Source organism: Accipiter gentilis, chromosome 17 (genome assembly GCF_929443795.1).
Source record: "Accipiter gentilis chromosome 17, bAccGen1.1, whole genome shotgun sequence".
Classification (NCBI taxonomy): domain Eukaryota; kingdom Metazoa; phylum Chordata; class Aves; order Accipitriformes; family Accipitridae; genus Astur; species Astur gentilis.
The window spans coordinates 19,747,810-19,764,228 of NC_064896.1; the positions used below are offsets into that span (position 1 = coordinate 19,747,810).

Genomic DNA, 16,419 nt, shown 5'->3' on the forward strand with positions numbered 1-16,419 from the left:
AATCTCTAAGTGACATTAATAAATGTTGAATGCAATTCCACATCTGTGTGTATTTAAACTTTCCTTCTTTGCTGCATGAGGCTGCCACGCTCACAGCTCCTGCCAGTGCACCCCTCGTGGGTCTAGTGATGTTAGCGATGGGGACTGCGCTGGGACATGTGTCCCCCCCCATCCTTGTCCTAATGCCAGCCCTGGGCCCGCAGCCCCCAGCGGGGCATGCTGGACCTGAGAAGCAAAGTCCTTCTGCTCCTTGTGAAATGTCCGTTGTTGCTGTCAGGACTAGAAGCCACTGGCAGCTGAGGCTGTTCAGTACGATAAATGTGCTGGCATGGACGTGGGTAGGGGGGAGGTGCATCAGGTAGAAAGTGGGATTGTTCTTTCAGACACCTTTTTCACCATGATTTTTAGAGAACTAACTTCTATAACAGGCAAAAACTGTGGAGAGAGTATAGGGACTCAACAACGAAACACCACAGAGCTGCGGCTGGAAGCCTGGTCTTCTCTCCCAGTCCCACGTCAACAGTACTCAGCCACAAAACAACCTGACTGTAAAGTTTCTCTCCTACTGCATCAGGCCTAAAGAAAGTGGGATTAAGAATTATGCATGAAACCGTGTCTGTACTCCATTACTCATTTATCCAAAACAAACAAAGAAAAGGTTTCCAAATGTATGCTTTTTGGATGAATGTTATGTAAAATAAAGGCATGAACTGGGAAGCAAGAGAAAGTAGTGATTTACTATAGAAACAAATAAATGGTAAAAAGATTATAAATAACTGTAATTTTTTTTTTGATTCTCTGGCATGTCCTACCCCTTAAAAATTATTTTTAAAGGAGCCCTCCCATCATTAAAAGCAACTACTTTAAGTGAAATAATTTATAACGAAAATTACAAATGTTAGGACTCTAATGCATTTGGTGGATGCACGAAGCAGAATTTTCTTATGATTCTCCAAGATAATCCTGCAGACTTTGAAAGGCACAGATGGATGTTTTCAATGATAATGAAATCAGCAACATGGTATTTACACTGCTTGGGATGTACTGTGGCTGCTGGAGTTGCTGGAGGCCGTGGAGTCTGAGGCAGAGGGACAGGAAGAGTCATGCAGGCATTTTTCACTTTGATGAATGAGTAGGTTATGAGGAACACTTCCAAATTTAAACAAAATACATTATGCTACAGTATTATTTAATTACTCAGCTCTTAATTGCTGTCTCTTGTAGCTGAGCTTCAGAATAAGTAGCGCTACCTTCCATTCTTTAACAGCCTGTTGTGTTCTCATACCTGACTTCAGGATGACATTAAGTTTTCTTTTTTTCCCCTTGGGCTGGTGTCCTGGGGATCCTTCAAAACTGCAGGGATATTGTTCTCCTCCGCTTTAGCTCAAACATCAGTGACCCAGGTGGGATCAGCAGAGAGGCAGGACTGGGCAACTGATCTGGACAGGTTCGTATTACATCTGGAAGCATGGACAGGTCTTTCTTTAGGCTAAAAAAAGGAGTTAAAGGAGCCCCAATTTTAAGTGTGTTTTGAGACTGGGTTTGCAAGAAATAACTTACCCTGTAGCTCAAGTATGTTGTGGGTCTCTCTTGTGGGTTCATAATTGGAGCAAAATATTTATTGTACTGTAGCTAGAATGACATTGTTAGCTATAAAATCTCCACAAAATGTTACTTTGTGCTTGTGAAATAACTTGGAAACCAAGGTTAGTGTTGGATGTATCCCAGGCTCTTTCATATGCCGGTCAAACGTTTCTCCACTTGGCCCATCTGCTGTCAGAAGCTGTCATCTAACACAAACTGAGTCCAAATACCCTGGACATAATGCAAATTTAAATACCTCTTTGCACCTGCTGTGAAAATAAAGCATCTTAACTGCATGGGACACAGACACCAAATAATTCGTAAGCTAAATAAACAGTTTTTGCAAAGAGCTGCATGAATGCCAGTGCAGGGTCTGTGGAGCTGAAAATGAAGGCAGCTCATGGGGTCCTCCCTCGCCTGCAGATGAACGCCCCCTCCCTGGGAGCCATATGGTGGGACCCCATCCCCGGCTGCGGGCTCTGCCGTTCACTTGTTTTAGACAGCCTCTGGATCTGGCCAGAACCCCCATCACTGAGCGAGAGAAGTGACCTGCTCTCTTAAAATCTCATTATAGTAAATGCTGAGTTGAGAAATCATGTCACAGCTTTTCCCATTTGTAATGTCATCAGTGGAAGAAATTTACCTCCTTAATGCCTCAGCTTTGCTTTCTGTTAATGCTGCTATAGGGCACAGTGAAATATATCACCAGTCCGACAGCAGTCCACCGTTAAAACAGGCAAGGATTTCAAAAACATATTTGGCAGTACACAGGCATGTTTTTCTAAAATGTGCTGGATTTTCTGCAGGCTGCTTGCTGTCTGCAAATTGGACATGTGAGCCTTGCGAAGAGGGGGACCTCCATTACTTTTACAACTCTTGTTTGACAGACAAATCTCGGTTGCTCTCTGCAGCAGTGAGGGGAGGCGGTCCATGGATGTTTCTGGAGTTTCTACATCTGTTCGCCTACTTGTGTGCACTGACTTGTTCATACAGATTTCTTTCAAAGTTATACTGTATAAACGATATAATGCTATTCCGTAAGGCGAGTCTTTCGTTATGTTACTTTGTGCAGCTATTTCTGAGTCTTTTAAGTACCATCACTGTATGCAATATGAATCTAGTCAAAAGAAACATGCAGTATTTCAGGCATCTGCCTCTTAGGGTTTTTGAGTCACAGGCTCATACGCAGAACCTTAGTGAAGCATCAATACACAATTTAAAGTAATTTTTTGGTCTTTTTGATCATGTCTCTCTGAACTCAAAACACTTTTTTGGATATATGCAGCTCAGAAACATGTACGCATTAGATATACATACAGTTTAAAGCAGTTAGAACATTGTAGTTGTTGTGTAATGTTTTAATATTAAACATGGGGGAAAAAGGATACTGTTGTAGTGATAAAGTGGATTTCTTAAAGAATAAACAATAGAAAGCAAGCTGGCATCCAAAATTTCTCCTCTGCAATTGAGCATTACTTAAACAATCACAATTCCTTTAAAAATGAACTTCATTTTGCCTAAGAGAACAAACAGAACTGAAGCCACCTACTGAGAAATTCTATTTTGCTAATTTTTATCTATTCTAATGCAAATAGTGGTTTTAATCCCCTTAACTCATCCATCATGCATGACAGGTCAGCCAGCCCATTGTCTGTGTATTTGAAGGATTCCTGTCCAAATCAGACTTTCTGTCAGTAGTGCTGGGTGAGAGTCTTCTTTCTGAACTGCTCATGTCGCGAAAAATTGCAACTACCTTGGAAAACAACACAGCAATTACATACACACGTGGAAGCCGCACGGGGTCTTTGCAGATAGGTTACTAAGAGTTCCTATCATAGCAGGGAAAAAAAAAAAAGAATGTCAGATTAAGGACATCTAGGTTTTTGTATAATCTACTAAACATCTGTAGCTGATCCAAAGAGATGGCAAAGGTCAAGTTTGGGGATTTTTTTCCTGTGGGGATTTCTTTGTATATTCTGAAGCCTAAAAATTGCTGTTTGTTTTCAAATGCGTTTTTGGTTGCAGTAAAATACAGTTTATAGTAAGTAGAAAATAATGTAATTACAAGGGAGCAAAAAAATTCCATGTATTTTTGTTACATAAATTTTAATTAAATGCAGCTTATAGTAAATTGTAAAACCTTCTTTTGTTGAGACAACTGACACTGACAAAATATTAATTAATGAATATTCAGAGAGATCTCTGGTTCATTCCTCTCTCTTTGAAATATGTTCTGTCTGTGTTTTTAAAAACTCAGAAGAAGAAAATTAATAAACATTGCTTATGTGGAGTATTTCCCAGTGTGAAGACCTGCCAAACAGAATCTAATGCATTACATTAGTGTCAGTGAAGACTTTTGAACCAGATGTGTCTATGGGTCTTTTTCATTGTTTTCTTTAAAACTGAAGCTGGGATAAAAACCCAATATGTTAAGACTTGACATGAGGAGAATATCTTTCCGTGCTACTATTAGGTCACTTCCCTTTTGCTGTATAAATTAAATTGTGGTATTGCTTCAATCTGGGATCATTTTATTATTGTTGTTTTTAATACAATACACAAAAAGTTCTTTTCTTTAGAAGTATCATTATGATATAACTTCAATGAGTCATTGTAATTGTTCGCTCATTAGCATCTGAAGGGATTATTTTGGTTATTTTCTTTCTTGGATCTTTTCTTTTCCCTGTCCTCTTGGGCAACCCAGTTACAGTACACTTTGCAAGCAGTTAATTTGTGTATAATAATACTTAAGTGGCTTATTGTAATCTTGCATGTGTGTGTCTGCATACACACACACCCCACTCGGGCAGCCTTTATAACCCATTTTAGCAGCCCTGAGGTCTTTGTCTCCTCCTGGTCCTGTCCTGGATGGCCACTTTTGTGCGTGGTCCCTACCTAAATTCAGAGCCAGAGCCTCGGCTCTTGAAGGACTCGGTGCAGAGTTAAGCAACAAGCTCCAGCAGGTCTAAGACACTCGATTATTTTTTTTTGCCCGCACCCCATTCCCTGGGGGACTGTGGGGACCTGCCTTCGTCCTTGGCTGTGGGTGAGCTGGGTGGCCCCGGCCCTCCGACAAGTGCCCATGCAGGGAGATGGAAATCCTGTGCTTGATGCAGGTTATGCTGGTTATTTTCACTACAAAGCAAGTGAAAAGCAGCTCCCATTCTCTTCCACAGGGCCGGAGAAGCTATCTCCTGCCTTATCTTCCCATTATTAAAGGCTGACTAAACTGAGCGGTCCCACAGATTTGCGGATTTGGGATAGGGAATAGTAAATTCCCTAGATAGGGTCTCCCCTCTTTAAGGCATTACATATACTGCCGTTTAAAGAGGAAAAAAAGAAAAAGACAAGAAAAGTGGAGGGGGATCAAGGGAGTATTTGCATTGGCTCACTTGGCAATTAAAAATACATAAGTGAAAGAATTGTCTTGAACTTGCCCAAAGGGCTATAATAAATAACATCCTGCATAACTAATACATAAAGTGTGCTCTATGGTTTTGAATGAAATGACTGTGTTTGTTTTTAGGGTTGTTGGTTGGGGTTTTTTTCAGAATCGTAACAGTTGGAATACAAATAGGCTTATGTTTCTGTAATTGTGGTAAACATATTATAAAAATCACTGTTTGATCAACTGTAAATATTACCAGTTCAGAGGTTAAATGCTGTTGTTGAAGTCATTCAGGGAAATCCAGCAGAAGTGTAAATATGGCAGAAAAAGCTAAACAATATGGCAAAGGAATATTTGCTGACTTAAGAGTGCAGGATCAACACCAATATTTTTCCAGTGATGCTAAACCTCTTGTAACTGCTAAATTGGATTTGTAGTTGAATGAAGTATCAGCTGCTGTTGGACAAGCCCATAAAGGCCGGACGGCTGGCCTTTTGTAGGCAGGGCTTAAAGGACGATTGATATGTTTTAGCACTTTTGGGATTATTGTGATTAGGAGGAAGCCATTCTGAATGATAGAGAAAAGGGTGTAAAAAACACAGTCCACAGCTGGTAAGCAGCATGTGTTTGCTATAAGGAGAGGTCACGACTAGTTGATCCTGCTGGTTCTGGCATTGATTGACAGTCAAGAAAACTTGATATTATGAAGCAGCCCCTTCTTTTCCCTCTCTCCGCCCCCCCTTTTTATTCTTAAAGAAATTATGCTTCTGTTGTGTAAAGCCAAAGTATTTTCAAAATCTGGAACACTCACCAGTTGCAAGCTAAACGTTCAGAGACACAGCTGCAAATTTGGAGTTGTTAAAACATCATCTAGAAATTAGTATTCTACCCATATCTGTGAGAACAGTAAATAGGAGTTACAAAATTAACTCTGGTGTTTCTGTGTTTGCCTTTTTCATATGTGTTAATCTTAACTAAAACCCTCTTTGCCATACAGTAGAAAATTTATGCTAAGTATGTGGAAATTTCAAGTTTGCTGAACTTGTTAACTATTATGCCTCTGGTATATCTGAAATATTTAGCAAAGAATAATATGTGTAAAAAATATTTTACCGTCTGGAAAACAGTTTTATCATTTTATTTCTATTAAGCACCTGCCCCAGAAATCATGCAGGCTATTTCATCTTATCTCCACTACCCACTTGGAAATGTATCGCTGCTTTTTTTTTTTTCTTTTTTCTTTTTTTTTTTTTTTTTTTTTTGTGAGCAGCCATCCGAAAGCTCACAAATGCACATTTAAATAGTTGGATCTCTGACTCTTTTTAGTGGGGCTGTACCTCTTTCAAAATTTGAGTTTAGCATACCACACAGGAAAGAACACAAGCTTGCCAACTCCCGCTGAGCGTTTTTTCAAGCCTGTGAAAAGAATGAATTATTCAGCAGTAAGCATGCTTACAGCTGGCCATTTGGGAGCTTTGATGTGCGAATCAGGCGGTTGCATGAATGCCCTTATTGTCATGTTATGTGTACACAGTGTGTGAATTATTGAAAATAGTGAGGCCTGAGCCTCATCTGGTAGAGATTACAGTGCAGGCATGCTGGGTGAAGGTCTGTAATTGAAAATCCCCAGATGCTGTTTATTTGGCCTATGTCACGTGGCCTTCTGCAGAAAGCTTGTCTGAACAAAATGCTGCCCGCCTGGGAAGTGCCGCCCAGCCCCCTCCGAAGCTCTCGCAAAACCCAGTGTGCGGACGACTTAAACACCTGCCCATAATATTTTTAAAAGCTTAAATTAGATTTGCCTATAACGTTTAAATAGAGGATGCCTTACTTAGGGGTTTAAACTGCTTAGCCAGTTGTTGACTTGCAGAGCTCTTTTATCTACAAGAGGCTTTTTGTTAGCCAATTTAGCTTTAAAGCGTCTTCAGAAAGCGGCACCGGCAAATTTTAGGCGAGCTCTCCCAACGCCAGGTATTCTGCCGGCAAAACGGAGCAGAAAACCGCCGGGGCCGAGCGCCACGGTGGAACGCCTCTTCCTCCACAGGCTGCGAGCCCAGCCACCCAAGGGCCCCACGGCCACCTTCTGGTGGAGGAAAGCATTCAAACCAGCCTGTCCCTGCTGACGATGTCCACGCACAGACCCCCGTGACGTCGGGTGGGATCCCGATCCGGCCCGTACTCGGCAGCGAGACAAAGGGGTTGGTGCCGCTCACAGGGGCTGTCCCAGGAGAGCGCTCGCCTTGAGGTACAGCGAGCTCGTCAGCAGGCTCCTCATCAAGCAAAATTCTGGCTAGCTCTCCAAATTTGGCCCCTGGGTCCACATGCAGCGCTTTGCGATCACCAGGCCGTCGTAGCGGCTTCAAGCAGAGGTGACCAGAAATGGAGTTTACCAAAACCAGCTGAAAAGCTTTGCCATGGTGAAAATACGGCCATGAGCATGACTTTGGAGATAAAATGGTTGTGCAGTCGGTCCCCACACTTTGCACTCAGGATGTGGAATACCTCTTTTGAGCCACAGCCTCACAGAATTTGGAGAAATTCATAATACTCCATTATCCGAAAAGAATAGGCTTTTCTACTTGGTCATTACTCGAATTATTTTGCTGAGTATGAAAACTTTAAAATTAGCTGTTCATTTTCAAATTGTTAACCAGCTTGATTTCCCACACTTGCCTATTTTTATCACATTCGGATGGTGCCTATTAGTGGGAGCTTGGAGGGCGGAGGGTTAATTTGTGTCATTAATGTTCTAAATAAAGACGCCCGCCTGCCACGCAGCGGCTCACCAGGGACGTGATGCACCAGCTCGCTGCCCCTTTGCTGGCGGGGACCGGGTTTGAGCAGCGATGCCTGTGGCTGGGACCCGGGGAAAGGGACCCGTCGTGGCTGGGGGCTTGTCCACAGCTACATAGAGCTGCCTGTGGAGGCCTGGTGGCTCCTGTGCAGAGGCGGTGGTGCCGTTTTTGGCCCATGAAGGGGTTGCCGGTTATGCCCTCCTCACCCAAGGGGTGACTTTCACCTTCGGGTGGGTGCCTATGCTGGGTGAGTGGGGCCAAACCCACCCTCAGCACCAAGGGTGGCACCCGGGAGCCTTGTGGAGACCTTTGTGGGGGCTGACAGTCGGCCGCTTTAAGCTGGTTTTGGAACTAACTTTAGTGGGGGAGGCTTCCCCGCACAAGGGCCCTCTGTTAGAGCAACAACTGCCTCCCCTGGGGAGAGGCGGGTGGGAGCCTCCCCAGTTTGCAGCTGCTTCTACTTATTTTGAACAAGAAGAGCAGAAATGTCAGTCGTCTGTGCTGGCTGTGAGGTGTCCGGGATCACCGCACACTCCTTTGTTTAGGCTGAGGCTCCTCAAGGATGGGGCAGTAGTTTGGGAAGGTGGAGGGACCCTGTGTCCTACTGGTTGGCAGGAGCAGGGCTGTCCTGGGGGCCCGGCTGTTCCCCCGGAGGGGTCACAGTGAGGTCTTGGCACCCCACGAAGCCTCACAAGTTTTCTAGTATCTGCACTGTTTTCTAGCTGAACCCCCTTTTTACTTTCTGCCACGATTAAAAAAGATGTTCTGTTGTGTAAAATGCCTCTTCCTCAGCATCAGTCCAGGGAGGCTTACAGTTTGCAATTGCACTGACGGTACAGAAGGGCATGACAGATAAAGCCTGAACTTAAAAGGGAAAAAAAAACACAAGAGAAACCTATATAAAATATTTGTTGTGGTCCTCTCCTGATATTTTCAAGATCCTTGGAAAAGATTCCTGTGCTGTGAAGATGTTTTATCTGACCGGGCACCTCCCCACGCCTCTCTTTGATACCTGAACCAAAATATTCGAAGTAGGAGACTGTCATAGCGGATGACAAGAAGAAGGAGCTGAACATTTACAGTTCATAAACCTGACCTCTTCTCTTCTGCCAGGCAATTTCCCAGATATATATGACAGGGAGAGAGAAGGAGGGCGTGTATGGAAAGTATTTCCACAGCTGAGCTCTTCTTAGAGAAAAAACAGATCTATTTATTAATGAGCATTTTTCACCCTAAGGTTTCTAATGGCCAGTTAAAGAAGTTCCTTGAGCCTCCTTTTGTTTCAGACTCTTCCCATTCCCAAGAACGGGAAAAGGTGTTTTTAGGATTATTAAGACTTCCTTTTTTTAAAATACTCTCTGGGCCTTAGCTGATTGGGAGATAAGATCTTTTCTGGTAGTATCTGTCAGAGTTGGTAAAGAAGAGCACCAATGTTTGGTAGATAACATAAAGGCTGTAAACTTTTAATTGGGGATGTCTATCTTGTATATGTCAGGCAGTGCTTATGTTTCTGTTTATGGCTTTTTGGTAGTCCGAGAAAAGAATTTATGTCTTTTCAGATCACTGTGGCTGGGCAGAAGGCATTTAGTGAGCCTCATGAGGCTACAGTATCTTCTGCTCCGGCTAATCCCCATGCACGTTTCTTTGCTGTGTTGAAAACCTGGCCCTAAGGAAAACCTAAGGCTGTTGCCTCAGCCTCTTTGCATGGTTCTTTGTAGAGTTCTTCCTCCCTGTAAGTTAAGTCAAATTATTCCACCCTGTTGACTCTTCTCGAGCTAGGCTCCAGCTAGACTTCACCTTAAGGGGAAACAATCACTTTGCAAACCCACAATCTTGTTAGTCGTACCCCTGCCAGGCTAGATAGCAGCTAGAGAAACCCCACCTTGATTCAAGCTAAAGCACTTCATGGGTGGACTGGGGCTCAACTGGAGACAGCACTTGACTGGTATTTTGAACAATACAGTCTAGACTTTCAGTGCTTGGTGTTTTTTATAAAGCTGCTTTTCCTGTCAAGTGGCTGCCTGAGAATCTGAGCTTTCCTTTAAAAATGGTTTTTTAGCTCTCTTGACTGGGAAGAAAACTGTGAAACTGTAAGAAGGTTTAACTCTTCCTTCCTCAGCTACGGCAGAGGGTTGCATAGGTCTGCCTTAATGGGCAAGGGATGGCTGGAGTGGCCTGCCCCGTGACCATGTATCGGAAACACCTTCAGTACAGACAGAGGGACAAGAGATGGCAACGCATCCTTTACATCACCTTATAGAGTCGTTGACCGTGCAGACTCACCGGCTGCTGATAAGGACAACCTGACAATGCTTTTTGCACCAAAAAACTATTCTGGGTGCTTAATGTATGCACATATTTAAAGATATGCAAAGAAGGTACTTTCTGGAGGGGGGACATTCCCCAATTAAATCAAAATGTGCATTTAGAAATATGAAAATGTTCATACCACCTATCATACTGGTGATTGCAGAAATATGGTGATCTCTGATTCTCACCGGATTGCAGAGGGCTGCTCTTGCAGGCCAGCACCCCTTTGGGCTCCCCAGTGGCAGGTGCTGAAATGCATCTTGCTGTTTTGCTTTTAATTTTTGTGAACCTCTCTACTGTCTGCTAGCCTAGTACTCATTAAAGGGACACTGCAGAGGCATGTAAAGTACCAAGCAAGAAGGTTTTGAGCAACTCTTGTCCAAAGCACATTTAGTATGATGTGCCATCATTGTATACCTTTTCCTCTCCCTTCTCATTGCTGTGGCCTCAGGCTCTCAACCTCTCTGTCGGTTCCTTTTCCCAAACTGTATGATACTTTTCCACTGTAGAACTTTTCCATCTAATATTAATGAAGAGCAGAGCAGCTCCATTTCTGTCCATGCTCAACACCTGCAAGTGAATTTGCAGTCCTATCACTATGAAGTAGCTGCTGTTACAGCATAAGGACATAGGGGGACAGCCACCGCTATGAAAACTAATTCTCCATATTTGAAGTGAAATGTTTGGATTATGAGAAAGAACATGAGAATAGAGAGATACAAAGTCTGAGCGTTCCCTGGTTCACCCCATGAACACAAAGGCTCTTGTTCACTGCAAATGGCAAGTACCTTGTGGGCACAACAGGCTGCAGAACTTCTGTCCAGCCAAAAGACAAGGTCTTTGCATGAAATTAGGTAGCTAGCTGCTCTGTTTGCATACAGAAATCCGTCATTTGTGTGCAGAAATATTTGCAGAAAAGTTTGTCCTGAAGAGACCTGCTGAAGAGTTACAAACCTCACGTCGCTGTTACAGTGGCACGTTGAGGGAAACCTGGTACACAGTCTAGGCCAAAACAAAAAGGGAATTGGAGAAAACACAGCTCGACTCTGAAGTACATTGATATTTCATATTCTAGCACCCATTTAGCAAACAATCCATGGAAGAGACAGGAACCATGAGACATTTGATGCAAAGGGTGTAAATAAGGCTCAGAGGGGGAGACAGAAGTAAAAAGGAAAATTAAGGTCTAGTTTGACTGTGTTCAATCTTCCAGTCAGCAAATGCCCTTCAGACATAGGCAGGCTACTTCAAAACTTCCCCATCTCTCCCCCACAATGTCAAACTGAAAGACTTTGAGTCCCTGGCTGATAGAATAACTTTCTGCACTCCCCAGATATGTACTTATCCACTTTAAAATAACTTGGTGGGTGACAAGTTATTTTCTTAACCTCCCCATTTTCAGCTTGATGCTAAATCAGTTTTCTCATTTTCTACACACAGGCTGCTTATCCCCTGTGCTGAATGCAAATAAGTCCATAACTTAGGACTTGTTGAACGAGTATATTTAAGTTATTACAACTCATGGAGAAGTAACATAATACACAGTGAAAATAAGCAGGGCACCACATAAAACTGTGTTATCTTCCATGTCAGCAATATTTAGGAAGGAAATTATTTAGAAAGAAAATGTTAGTTTGTATTAGGTAGCATAATGTGTGACTGAAGAAGAGTCAAATAGCCGTTTTAGAAACTTGGAAATACTATACATTTCCAAGAGAAATAGAGCTCTGAATAACAAACCACCGTGTTGATCGGTCCCACTGCAGCAGGAACTTAGGCAGCGCAGGGTGACCACTCTTGTGCATAGAGTTAGGGGTATGATTGATAACCTGCTGAACTGAGACAGTGATTTCCATCAGTGGAGGAGGCAGAGTGCTTCCTGGCAGGAAGGATAGATTTTGCTGTCCTCCTCGTAGAGTTAAAACTTGGAGAAAAGCTGATGCGAAACCATAACATCTGGGTCACTGGCACTTCGGCTCGGGTGGCACACGACCTTCACAAGAGCAGCTGCTTCTCCCAGGAGGGGTCCAGGGGGGGCAAACACCACCCGGCGCAGTCAGAAGCAAAGCCAGAGGAGCCCAGACCTTGTGTCAGGCGCCAGCGTTCTCCAGGGAGAGATCACCCTGGGCACCGCCACTGACCAAGGAGGTGCCTCTCTGCCTGCAAACAGCTCCAGGACTTCAGCGGGAAAACATTGAACCTGTAGCCCTCTGCGTAGTTCGTGTGGCACATACGATGTCTGTTAAAGAGAGGGAAGAGAAATACCAATGAACAATGAGAAATACTGATTTCTCGTTTGCAAAGTTTGCAAAGGAAAAGTGGAGTAGGTGTAAGAAAACATAAGCCTCATACGCATGGAGCTCATATGTTTAAATGTGGTATTTTGATGGTGTTTATGGATGTGATGCTGCTTGTCCCTTATGATGATTTTTTCTTTGTTTCAGGTAGGAATGAATTGATAGCCAGATACATCAAACTTAGAACAGGGAAGACACGGACCAGGAAGCAGGTAAAATAACCCAGTGGGGAAGTATGCATGTCAGTGAATGACAAAACATGGCATTTTGGCTGCAGTGGCTGTCTGTGCTTCAGCTCTGATGAGATGATGTATTGACTTCACTGTTCAGATTAAATACAAGCTGTTTAGAAAATATTTAAAACTCTGTTTTTTTTATGCTGTGCATCATTTCAGTGGTGGTTTGAGGATGTATTTTTTGTTAACCTATGTGTACATGAAGCTGTTATCCTCCATATTTGGAGAAAAAATAATTCCAAAAGTTGAAGCAGAAGCATAAAGTATTGTGCCTTATTTCTCTATAAGGACAATTACAGAATATAATGATTATTTTGAGATGATAAATAATGGAACTTCTAAAAGTCCAGCTAATTTGCCTATGTAATAGAGGTTATGATCATTGGATATGAGAGGTAAATAAATAAAAACTATCTAGCGGGACTGATCGTAATCATGCTCTCAGCTCACGGGCAGTACTTGCTACAGGATGAAAAAATAATAAAAACTTCCCCTAAGAGCCTTCAGGCTCCTGGTCTGTGGCCATGGTAAGATTTCATTCATCAAAGGGTCAGAATAAACCTCTAACCAGTCTTAAGTTTTTTTCAGATGATTATCACATAACCATTAACTTATCTCATATGACTAAATCCTTTAATTGATAATATCCACGGTGATGAGCAGCCTCACAGAAGGCACACGCTCTGTATAGTTTATGCAGTGGTTACTAAACCCTTGCACTTTTTCAAAATGCTTTGCAAATCGCAGACTGCCCTCGCTTTCTCTAACGTCAGCTGTGTGATTCCCCTTCTCCCCATCCACGTGCGTGACGAAGGGGAAGGCAGAGACTTGTACACTTGCATGCTACGCGTGTTTTGTAGTGCTGGGAAAGGTGACACTGAGTCAGCACACACAAAGATGGCCTGCTGCCAGCGCTCAGATTTAAAGCACTTTGAACTGGGTGATATTTTGCGCTGGGTTGTGTCCTTTGTCAGTTAAGAAAAAAGCATATGTACCAGGGATGAAAAAAGACATGAGAAAGGAGAGAAACTGCAGCACATGGAGAAGGAACAAACAAAAGATTGGCAAAGAAATCTGAAACAAAAGACAAAGTCCCAAGTTCTGCCCTGCTATACCCATGCAAGCTCCAAGAATCGTGGGTAACGATGGGATCTTAAAATTGCATCAGGAGTCAAAATGCAGACCTTGGGGCTAGATCCTTGGCCAGCATGTGCTGGTAGAGCTGTGGTGAAACCAAGAGGGCTGTGATGGCTTACATATGGCAGTGTTCTGCCTCCATACTTGTACACCCCTCTATAGCGATTCATAAATCACTTTAGGCCTTGTGTTTAGAAAAGTTTGATTGTCGTTACTTTTGAGTTTCAGCTGGAGCAATTAAACATTACGATCGCGCTTCTTGTATAACCTTTAACACCACTAATATCCCACTGAAAGCAAAACAAATGAACACATGTGAAAACTTGGTCTACGTGTTTGACTGCAAAATTGCTTAGTAAGCAATAGTATAACTCTCAATTACTGCAAACTGGTTCCTGAGCTGCAGTCTGAGGAAGTCTCTGAAGGTGGCTTTCAGGGCCTGTGCTCATTTATGTATTACTGTTTGCCTCCCTACTAAAAAGACAGGCTTTTTGGTACTATTGTCATGAAACAGTCTTATAGAGGGAGGAAATCAAGCTTTGTTAATTGTAACTAACTTAGGAAAAATGTACAACACCTGATATGGTATGCCCTGGGTCAAACAAGAATAAGACATTTCTCTTTAGCAGTTTTTACCATTGCTGCAGGTTTGCAACCTTCACACAGAGACCTATAGGATGCTGAGCACTACCAAGCGATGCTGGGCAGCATCATTAAACCCTCATCATCAATAGCATGGATTTAAGTGTGTGCCTGAGTAAACAGCAATGTGAATCTGGGCCCAGACCCTTCACTGCACAGGCAACAACTTCTGACCAATACCTGATCTAGTGCAAGACTGGATTTACACAAATTTCTAACCAAAATGTAATCACGATGGGCCAAACCTGGACATGACTCAAGCTGAAGTCAAGTTACTGGTCCCCACTTACATGAATGTTTTGTGGGCAGACTTGAAGCTGAGATTACTGAAGAAGCCAGCACACGTTCAGGGAGCTGTGTTGTGCCAGTATTTTATTGTTTGTGCCAGAATTTAAAGCATTTCAATGGGGTCAAAATGCAGTATGAGGCTCCTCATTGGAGCTGCAGAACACAATAAATAATGGATAAAACTTCTTGGTGCCAAGTTATGTCTCGAGCCTAGTGGCAAATGGTCAGAGTGGGCATCTGCCTCCCCAGCAGATGGGGTAGAAATCCTGTCGGCTCCCTGGGCAAGAGCACAGGGCCTGGCCACAGATGGGATCATACCAAAGCACGTGGGCTGCATCCAACTGCGAACTGTGTCTTCTATCTTGTAGCTGAATGTACAACCTGGTGGGTTACACTTCTTTTTTTTCTTTTTTTTTTTTTTTCCTTAATCAAGTCACTGCAGTGATGACCTGTATTGTTAAGCCTCAGTGCTAAGAGCTTGGTATCTGGCTGGGAATGTGGTAACTTTAACAGCAGAGCTTACTGAAGATGCAAATAACTTCCTCCCCTCAGAAAAGTTTTTTTTTTTTTCTTTTAAGAAAAAAATAGACATTTTAAATTTGATTTGCTTTTTGTTTTTCTTTTGTTTGTTGTTTTTTTTCCCCCTATAAACCTGAACAATGTAGGTGTCTAGTCACATACAGGTCTTAGCAAGAAAGAAAGTTCGAGAAATTCAAGCCGCCATTAAGGTACGTTTGGCTTGCCCAGTTGTAGGGGGCTTTTCATCTCCATGGTTACAGGCTTTTCCTTTGTTTCCTCCCTTCCCCTACCCTGCAGGTGTCTAGTCACATTCAGGTTCTTGCCAGAAGGAAATCTCGTGATTTTCATTCCAAGCTGAAGGTATGCGCTTTTCTGCTTTTGGGCTTGTGGTTGCTATGCCTGTCCCTTCCTCCTCCCCGCGGTGATGGGCGAGCGCCTGGTGCTGCCGTGCCTGTAACCTCGTTTTCCTGCATGTGGTAGCTGTCTGCGTCTCTTTGTGTTTAATCTCCGGTTTCTGCACTAGCATCCACATTAAAAACATCGTTTTAACACTGTCCAAATGCAAAGTGAACTACTCTTTGTAACAGCTCGGCACCTAAACCTTATTTTTAACCCGTTAGTCTATTTTATTATTATTTTTTTTTTAACGTTTGAGTGCTAGGAGTGTATTTAAATACACTGGGTTTTTGTGCAGTTGTGTAGATGCTTTTTCTTTTTTTGCTTTTTCCAGAGGGGTAATTGGGGTAATTGTTTTCCATTCCCAAATGTTTTTTGTCTGTGCTTTTGAAATGCTATCAAGAATACTTAAAACAGATCATTTATTCCAAGTGCAGAGAGCACAGCTTATCAAGATTGCTTTAACTATAAGGTGTTTCTAGAGTACAGTCTAGTATCACCTCAAGTTACGTACTATTTACAAGATTCCCTGAAATTTTATTTTTTAAAGTAAAATATTGACATTTAATCTTTGGAGAGCGTCAGTCAGAGTCCTGTTCAGGGAATATTAAGTATGTTTGCTTAATCTGACGTGATGAATTGTACATGTCCCTGTTTTCCCTGCTTTCCATAAAATATATTCTAAGGCTAAAAAGAAACTCTTGGAAATGCTTAATAGGGGTTTCTTAGATTGCTTGTTTTTTCGAGTTTTCCAGCAGAGATCTTGGGACCCTTTTTGTTTTGTTGTCACATTACTTAAAAGTGGAAGAGGGGGTTTTGCAGTTTTT

The 16,419-nt window shown here is 42.6% G+C and overlaps 1 protein-coding gene across 2 annotated transcripts in view; it reads left to right on the forward strand.

The window, feature by feature from the left end:
• Nucleotides 1–16,419, forward strand: part of TEAD1 (TEA domain transcription factor 1) — a 109,328-nt gene that overhangs the window by 47,492 nt on the left and 45,417 nt on the right. The window contains exons 2-4 of one of the 2 annotated variants that reach the window (XM_049819943.1): nucleotides 12,522–12,586; nucleotides 15,343–15,405; nucleotides 15,494–15,556. In XM_049819943.1, the coding sequence (XP_049675900.1) occupies nucleotides 12,522–12,586; nucleotides 15,343–15,405; nucleotides 15,494–15,556 (191 nt within the window). The remainder of the gene's footprint in view (nucleotides 1–12,521; nucleotides 12,587–15,342; nucleotides 15,406–15,493; nucleotides 15,557–16,419) is intronic. The other variant, XM_049819944.1, reaches the window with a different exon arrangement.